The 9,592-nt window shown below is 36.9% G+C and overlaps 1 protein-coding gene across 1 annotated transcript; it reads left to right on the forward strand.

The window, feature by feature from the left end:
- Positions 1-255: 255 nt before the first annotated feature.
- On the forward strand, positions 256-2,505 carry LOC128132827 (alanine aminotransferase 2, mitochondrial-like). Its single transcript, XM_052769815.1, has 12 exons — positions 256-263; positions 374-434; positions 544-594; positions 691-818; positions 895-973; positions 1,054-1,158; positions 1,238-1,348; positions 1,441-1,578; positions 1,663-1,737; positions 1,823-1,937; positions 2,012-2,241; positions 2,317-2,505. Exons 1-12 carry the CDS (start codon positions 256-258, stop codon positions 2,431-2,433), a joined length of 1,218 nt encoding a protein of 405 aa, XP_052625775.1. The 3' UTR covers positions 2,434-2,505.
- Positions 2,506-9,592: the final 7,087 nt, after the last annotated feature.

A 9,592-nucleotide genomic window follows, 5' to 3' on the forward strand; every position in this document is an offset into this window, starting at 1 on the left:
TCTCTCTCTCTCTCTCTCTCTCTCTCTACCCCATACTGCTCGACAACTACCCAGGCACCCACCACCCATTCGTCTTCTCTCTGGTTCACCACACTTCTCCATCCTATGTTTGTTAGATTCGTCATCTGATTGGCGAGTGTTCTGTAAAAAATGATTTTTCTGTTTCATATTTTATGGATACCTCAATCTTCTGTGATAATTATGAATGTAGTCATAGAGTACTCGCTCCACTATCATTTTCAATCATTTTAGGGCATGGAAAGGTAATTTTTCTAGTCAGGGAGGGTTTCAATTATATATCTACTATATCTATTTCTAACTTTTTTACAGAGGATGGTTATGATTTAGTACATTGTTAACCTATTACATTTCTCCATTTCCAGGTATTAGAATGTGAATATGCTGTTCGTGGTGAGATTGTCTCTATAGCTCAGGTAATAAAACAAATCATGTTTTCTAGAGAATCAAATTTATGCATTAAAGCACATATCCACAGCTATCATTAATGGAGATATTGAGACTCGATTTTGAATTCTATCACAGAAATTACAGCAAGACTTGCAAACAAATCCAGGTTCCAAACCTTTTAATGAGGTATCACTTTCTCACACGCCATCTCTTATGATGTTTATAATCACAATGAAAAATTAATACACATTCTATTGCAAGTGATTGTTTCAAATCTGGCAGATTCTTTACTGTAATATTGGAAATCCACAAGCTCTTGGTCAAAAACCTATAACTTTCTTTCGAGAGGTTCTTGCATTATGTGACAATCCTTCCTTATTAGACAAGAGGGAAACAAATGGTTTGTTTAGGTATGGATTAATGATAGCTTTTCTTAAGAAGTAGCTTAACAAATATCTTTACTTAATTACCTTTGACTTATTCCAGTTCGGATTCCATAGCAAGAGCAATAATGGTCTTGGATCAAATGCCTGGAAGAGCTACTGGTGCATATAGTCACAGTCAGGTAACTTAATTTCTGCACATAAATAATAAATTATAACCTGAAAGTGGAGAAATTTTTTTAATTTTTTGTAATGGAATCAGGGTATTAAGGGATTGCGTGACACCATTGCTGCTGGAATTAAAGCTCGTGATGGTTACCCTGCTGATCCAGATGATATCTTCTTGACAGATGGTGCAAGTCCAGGGGTAAAATCGACTTTTTCATGCTCTTAAACTAACCATTTTCATGTCAAACGAATCGGCTTTATTAAATCTTTCATTTCAGGTCCATATGATGATGCAGTTACTTATAAGATCAGAAAAGGATGGAATCTTATGTCCCATTCCTCAGTATCCTCTTTACTCTGCTTCTATTGCCCTTCATGGTGGCACTCTAGTATGTATTTCTTTTTTTTTTTTATTTCAAAATAAGACATTTTTTAATATCTAAAAGAAATATAGTAAAATAAATATTATTGATTTTTTCAGGTTCGTTATTATCTTGATGAAGCAACAGGGTGGGGACTTGAGGTGTCTGAACTCAAGAAACAGTTAGAAGCTGCCCGACAAAAGGGTATTACTGTTCGGGCATTGGTTGCAATTAATCCGGGCAACCCAACCGGGCAGGTAAAAAAATAAAAATGCATTCTATTTAAACCATTTTTAGTAAAAATGGTAAAATTACTTTTCACTCTTGTTGATACTTCATAGGTTCTTGCTGAAGAAAACCAACGACAAATTGTGGAATTTTGCAAGAAAGAAGGTTTGGTTCTTTTAGCAGACGAGGTAAAAAAAATAAAAATCTCTTCCATATGTTATTACGCAAGTTGAAAAGGGTAAATTGGACATTTTCGTAAACCAACTTTTGCAGGTATACCAAGAGAATATATATGCAGCTGACAAGAAATTTAACTCATTCAAGAAAATCTGTCGTTCAATGGGATATGGTGATATCCCCTTGGTTTCTTTTCAATCGGTATCTAAAGGTATATATAAATAAATGAAATAACATAAAATTCAAATTGTTGAGTTTATATAAGAGTTTTTTTTTAAAAAAAAGGGTATCATGGTGAATGTGGGAAAAGAGGTGGTTACATGGAGGTAACTGGTTTTAGTACTGAAGTTAGACAACAATTTTACAAGTTGGCATCTGTGAATCTTTGCTCCAATATTTCTGGTCAAATTCTTGCAAGTCTTGTCATGAGTCCCCCAAAAGTTGGAGATGAATCTTATGATTCCTATTTTAGTGAGAGAGATGGAATCTTGAAATCATTGGCTAGACGCGCTAAGGTTAGTCTATTTTTTTTTTCATGATCGCAACATACTTACATTTAAACTGGTTTTGAATAATTATTTTTTTTATAGAAATTGGAAGATGCATTCAACAGCTTAGAGGGTGTGACATGTAATAAACATTCTTTGTCTACTCTATATCAGTTATTCCAAAGAAACATCACTTATCCATTCAAAACAATACTTTAAGAAAAAGAAAGAAACATGCCCTTACATAATATAGCCATGCAGAATAGTTTCTGAATTTTGTTTCTATTTCTGTTTTCTTGTTTGTTGCATCTTTTTTTATTACAGAGTTGTAGGTATCATATATATATATATATATATATATATATATATATATATATATATATATATATATATATATATTATAATATCATGTATAGTATAAATGTAGAACAGTTTGTATTTGCATTGGATTTGATATTCACTCCGGCCGGTCCGGTACCTTTGAATTTCCTAATTCTCCCGATTAAGAACCGAACATTGTTTTCAGGATTTGCTGCATCCTCTTCCACCACCTGAGAAAAGCAAGGATGATATACTTATTTTCTTCAAGCTTTATGATCCCGTGAAGGAAGAACTCAGGTACTTTCAACAAGTTAGTTATATCTTTCAGTAGCCTAATGGGATGGGGTTATTGTGTAATCATATCATATGTTATATTATTTTTGGAGATATGTTGGTAGGTTTTTTGTCAAGAGTTCTGGTAAACCAACTGAAATTACATAAAAATTAAATGAGAGGGCTGGATTTAGTTTGGATGAAGAAATCGAACTCTATGAGGTATGTTTTCTAGTGTTCTTGCATTGCATTGCATGTTTGTTTGTTTGTGAAATCATATTTATGTGTTCATGATTTATCAGGAGATAAAATTTGAGCCATGCATGTGTGATGTGTGAACGTCTTGACAAGAGAAGCCCATTTAGATCTAGCCAGGTATTACTAGTCTCAACCCTCTTCTTCTTCTATAATGAAAAAGTTGCTTGCCTATATATATATATATATATATATATATATATATATATATATATATATATATATATATATATATATATACAGTACAAAGGACTTATCAGGGGGTGCATCAGAAAACAGTACCTTTATTTATGGGGAATGGTTGGAATTTACAGTTATACCCTTTACCCTTTATTCAAATGTCTTTCTGCTTATTGCTTATATAGTTGAAAGTTGAAACACGTAATTCCGTTGTTGTAGGTGCAGCAGTTGATTTGTGGTCCGTTGGGGTATTTGTGGGCAAAACAAAGGGAAGATGAGATACAAGGATTGGAATTGAGATTAAGGTTTCATGAGGCTGCAGTAAAGAGGCTTGAGGGTGTGGACAAAGTGAGAGAAGTTGAAGGAAACCCTGATTTTTCCAACAAGGATGTCGGGTGAACTCAACAACCAACAATGGTTGCAGAAGTGAGTTGAAGAGCTGACATGGATATTAGACTTTGAAAAACATTTGAGGGTATATTTTTTTATATTTCTTGTATCTAGTTAGTTTGTAAATTTTTGTTACAACTTTTATTGATTTGTTTTATCATTCCATGGAACGATTATTTGTATGACATTAAATTTATGCAATGGATTCTATTTTTTGTATATGATATTTTATTTTCTATTATGAAACATTAAATACAAATTTAATTTGAAAATAAGTAAATTTATAAATAATATTTTTTTTAAACATTTAAAATTATGATACGCAAAAATGTGTGTCATCTTCATTTATGACATGGCCTTTCTTGATACGCATTGCGTGTCATTAACACGCGCGTCATAAGGTTACGACACGCGAATGCGTGTCGTCTTCCTTTATGACAGGGCCTTCCTTGATACGCATTGCGTGTCGTAAACGCGCGTCGTAATTGTGCGTCGTAAATGAGCGTCGTAAATGCGCGTCGTCTATAGACGACGCGCAAAAGCGCGTCGTCTCTCTTTATGACAGGGCCTTCCTTGACGCGCATTTGCGCGTCGTCTGAGCCTTTTACGACGCGCAATGAGCGTCGTAAAAGGCTTTTTTTCTAGTAGTGCATACAATCACAATAATTTTTTTTTACCAACATACTTTATGACATTCAATAAAATTTAACAAAAATCAACAAAAAATCATAACCCTAGTTTACATGCAATCAAAACACAAACTTTTTCACAATTAATCAACAAAATATAGCAACATACTTTATAACTTTTAACAAATATTAACAAAATTCAACCAAAAAACATACTCTTACTTTACATACAATCACAATAAATTTTTTTTTACCAACAAATAACCTAAATATAACAACATACTTTATGACATTCAATAAAAATTAACAAAAATCAACAAAAAATCATAACCCTAGTTTACATGCAATCAAAACAAAAATGTTTTCACAATTAATCAACAAAATATAACGACATACTGTATAACTTTCAACAAATATTAACAAAATTCAACCAAAAAACATACCCTTACTTTACATACAATCACAATAAATTTTTTTTTACCAACAAATAACCTAAATATAACAACATACTTTATGACATTCAATAAAATTTAACAAAAATCAACAAAAAATCATAACCCTAGTTTACATGAAATCAAAAATCAAACTTTTTCACAATTAATCAACAAAATATAGCAACATACTTTATAACTTTCAACAAATATTAACAAAATTCAACCAAAAAACATACTCTTACTTCACATACAATCACAATAAATATTTTTTACCAACAAATAACCTAAATATAACAACATACTTTATGACATTCAATAAAAATTAACAAAAATCAACAAAAAATCATAACCCTAGTTTACATGCAATCAAAACAAAAATGTTTTCACAATTAATCAACAAAATATAACGACATACTTTATAACTTTCAACAAATATTAACAAAATTCAACCAAAAAACATACCCTTACTTTACATACAATCACAATAAATTTTTTTTTACCAACAAATAACCTAAATATAACAACATACTTTATGACATTCAATAAAATTTAACAAAAATCAACAAAAAATCATAACCCTAGTTTACATGCAATCAAAAATCAAACTTTTTCACAATTAATCAACAAAATATAGCAACATACTTAATAACTTTCAACAAATATTAACAAAATTCAACCAAAAAACATACTCTTACTTTACATACAATCACAATAATTTTTTTTTACCAACAAATAACCTAAATATAACAACATACTTTATGACATTCAATAAAAATTAACAAAAATCAACAAAAAATCATAACCTTAGTTTACATGCAATCAAAACACAAACTTTTTCACAATTAATCAACAAAATGTAGCAACATACTTTATAATTTTCAACAAATATTAACAAAATTCAACCAAAAAACATAACCTTAGTTTACATATAATAACAATAATTTTGTTTTGACAAGTATTCAACTAAATATAACAATATTGTTTGTTATTTCAACAAAATTTAACAAAAAAAGAACCAAAAATCGTAACCCTTACTTGAATTTCATCATCATCAAGTGCAATCCAATTAGCAATCCCGGTTTTTGATTCCATTAATTATGAATCGAGACTTGAGTGAATCGAGACTTGAGAGAAACGACACTTGAGAGTTGAGACTTGAGAGAGGGAGAATCCGGAATCGACACTTGAGAGAAACGAATTGGCGAATTGCTACTTGCGACTTGAGGATACAGAAATCAGAATCGACACTTGTGTTTCACAATCGGGCATCGACTACTGCTTGGCATCGACTACTGCTTGGCTGCTTGCGATGCGATTCAGAAATCAAAAAGGACAAGGTCCGATTTGGGATTTGAGATGATCGACATCGAACGAGGTTTTTTTTTGTTTGGAAATTATCGGCTATTACGTGTTATGGGAAAGGGAACGTCGCTTTTGCTATGGTATAATAAGGCCGATAAAACTTTTTTTTTTTTTTTACCATGTCCAACCGGTCCTGGACCCGGTAAAAACCGGACCGAACCGGGAAAAAAACCGGACCGGACCGGATAGAAAACTTAGAACCGAGAACCGGCCCTGGGGTCCAAAAAAATGGTCCGGTCCGGTCCGGTTCACCGGTCCGGTCCGGGTCACCGGTCCAAATGCTCACCCCTACGAGAGTTTGTGAGCTTTTCAGGGTGCAAGACATTGAATGACATGATTGAGATGGCCCATGAGTGGGAAATCGAGTTTGAGCTTCGGACGAAGCGGAAGCCGGAGCAGGTTTAGATGCCAATATGTTAGGCTAAGAAGCCTAAGACCTCTGATCCCTACAGTAGATTCCTGCAAGGCCGGAGCAGTTGAACCAAGTGTGGCAAGCCACACAGTAGAGCTTATCGTGTAGCAGGATCGGTATGTCATGGTTATGGCCAACCGAGCCATATGAGCAGGGAGTGCACCAAAAAGGACTTGATTTGTTTCCACTGCAACCAGACCGGCCACAAAAGACTGAATGTCTGAGGATTACCGATGTTCGCCAGGGCAAGGATGAGGCTCCTGAGATGAAGAGCGGAGCATTCCAGTTGACCAGTGATGAGACCTGGGCAGCGCCGGATATCGTTACTTGTATGTGACTTATCTCTATCTTTTATTGCTTTCTTGTTATGCTTATGTTGTTTTGAACTTGTATAGGGACCTTTTTGGTCAATGGATTCTTGGCTTATGTTATTTTTTATTCGGGGGCTACACGATCCTTTGTATCTCGTGTGCTCAGCAAGAAGTTTCGAGATACTCCATGTAGGGGTGCAAACGAGCTAAGCTACTCGCGAGCTACTCGGGATCGGCTCGTTAAAAGCTCGACTCGAAACCGGTTTTAAACGAGCCCAAGCTGAGCTCGAGCTTAATATTAAGCTCGTTTATTAAACGAGCTCGAGCTCGAGCCTATGTCACTAAGCTCGATTACGCTCGCGAGCCTAAACGAGCCTTTATATAATAAAATTTATTATTATTTTCTTATATTAAAATAAAAACATATTTGGGAAATTATGGATTTCAGGTATTAGTAAACGAGCTTCTTAATGAGCTTGATCCGAGCTTAAGCTTATTTAGGCACATCAAACGACAAACGAGCCGAGCCCGAGCCCGAGCCGAGCTTATATAATTCTTTACGAGCTCGAGCCGAGCTCAGTAAAAGAAAGCTCGAATCGAGCCGAGATCGAGCTTGAGCCTCGTATAACTTAAACGATCCCGAGCCGAGCCTGGTCAGGCTCGGCTCGGGCTCGGCTCGGCTCGTTTGCACCCCTAGCTCCATGGACTTTGGATTCCACTCTTGAGGTGGAGATTACGGATGACCGTCCTGTGAGTTCCACCAGGGTGTTCCAGAGATGTGTTAGAAACATGTTTAACGAGAGGTTTCCGATCGACTTGGTACTGATTCCTTTGAGGGGATTAAGGGTAATCATCAGGATGGATTGGTTGGGACCCAATGGAGTCGTGATTGTGAGCGACATTTGGTGAGGTTTCGAACCCCATGTGGGGGAGAACTGGTCATTCATGGTGAGAGAGCTTCACATGGGCCAGCTCTTTGTTTAGTTGCGAGGGCTAGGAGGCTTCTCCAATAGGGTTGTTCTAGGTTTTTGGCTTACGTTTCGGATACACGGGTTGAGACCACGATAGAGTTGAGCAGGGTACCCATTGTACGACATTTTCCCGATGTATTTCCCGAGGAGTTGTCGGGAGTGCCTCTCGGGAGGCAGGTTGAGTTCCGTATTGATTTGGTTCATGGTTCGGCTCCTATCGCCAAGGCGTCATATTGCCTAGCCCCGCCTGAGATGCAGGAGTTGTGTACGTAGTTGCAGGAGCTGTTAGAAAAGGGTTTTATCCGACCGAGCAGTTCCCCATGGGGAGCACTGATCTTGTGCAAGAAAAGAAGGATGTGTATCGATTATCAGGAATTGAACAATTTGGCGGTGAAGAAATATTACCTACTTCCAAGTATCAACAATTTATTTGATCAGCTTCAGGGTGCATCTTGGTTCTCCAAGATTGATCTTAGGACGGGATACCATTAGATGAGGATCAGGGATGAGGATGTGCATAAGATAGCCTTCTGGACTCGTTATAGGCATTACGAGTTCGTGTTGATGCCATTCGGGCTCACCAATGCACCAGCAACGTTTATGGATCTCATGAAATGGTTTTGCAAGTCGATGCTGGATCGGTATGTGATTTTTTTTCATTGATGATATTCTGGTCTACTCCAATACCAAGGAGCAACATGAGCAGCATTTGCGAGAAGTGTTGGAGACCTTGAGGAGGGAGAGGCTTTATGCCAAATTCTCCAAATGTGATTTTTGGTTGCATGAGGTGCAGTTTTTGGGGCACATCATCAACGAAGAGGGTATCTTGGTGGACCCGACCAAGATTGAGGCAGTGACATATTAGGAGGTTCCAAAGAATGCATCTGAGATCCAGAGTTTCTTAGTCCTTGTGGGGTACTATCGAAGATTTATTTAGGACTTTTCCAAGATTGCAGGACCTTTGACCCGGTTGAACAAGAAAAATGTGACGCTTCGGTGGGGTCCAGATCATCAGTTGGCCTTCGAGACTCTGAGGAAGAGGCTGTGTCAGGCCCCGATTCTCACGTTACCTGAGGGATTGGATGATTTCATGGTGTATTACGACGCTTCTATTTCGGGTTTGGGTGTTGTCCTTATGCAGAGAGGGCATGTGATTGCTAATGCCTCGAGGCAGCTGAAGCCTCATGAGGCGAATTAACCCACACATGATTTGGAATTAGGGTTTGTGGTGTTTGCTCTCAAGATCTGTAGGCACTATTTATACGGGGTCCGATGCACAATATACACCGATCATACGAGTTTGAAATATTTGATGGATCAGCTGAACTTGAATACGTAGAAGCTGAGATGGTTAGATGTGGTAAAGGTTTACGATTATGAGATTTGGTACCACCTCGGGAAGGACAACATGGTGGCTGATGCTTTGAGCCATAAGGCGGTGTGCTCATCGATCCAATATATTTTTTGAGGATGACGGTTACTTCACCCTTGATGGATTTGATCATGGTGGCTCAGGTTAAAGGGTTGAAGAAGGAAAATAGGAAGATGGAGGGAATTAGATGGTAGATTTCGTTATTTGTCAAAGACATTCGAGGTTATTGACTCAGTGTGGTAGGGTTTGGGTTCCGGAAACAGGTGGGGTGATAGAGACAATCTTAGAGGAAGCACACAAGTCCGAATTTTCTATTCATCCAGGGGCCACGAATATGTACCGATATTTAAGGTTGAGCTATTGGTGGCCCTGCATGAAGAAGGAGGTTGCATAGTTTGTTTAGCGGTGTTTGACTCGTAAGAAGGTCAAACCCGAACATCAAAGACCTCACACCAAGGTGCATCCGTT

This window comes from Lactuca sativa, chromosome 3 (assembly GCF_002870075.4).
Source record: "Lactuca sativa cultivar Salinas chromosome 3, Lsat_Salinas_v11, whole genome shotgun sequence".
Classification (NCBI taxonomy): Eukaryota; Viridiplantae; Streptophyta; class Magnoliopsida; order Asterales; family Asteraceae; genus Lactuca; species Lactuca sativa.

Bases quoted from the DNA above. Each gene is read 5' to 3' on its own strand.
- LOC128132827 (XM_052769815.1), top strand. The intron at 435-543 runs GTAATAAAACAA...ATTCTATCACAG, and splicing joins AGATTGTCTCTATAGCTCAG to AAATTACAGCAAGACTTGCA. The intron at 595-690 runs GTATCACTTTCT...CAAATCTGGCAG, and splicing joins GTTCCAAACCTTTTAATGAG to ATTCTTTACTGTAATATTGG.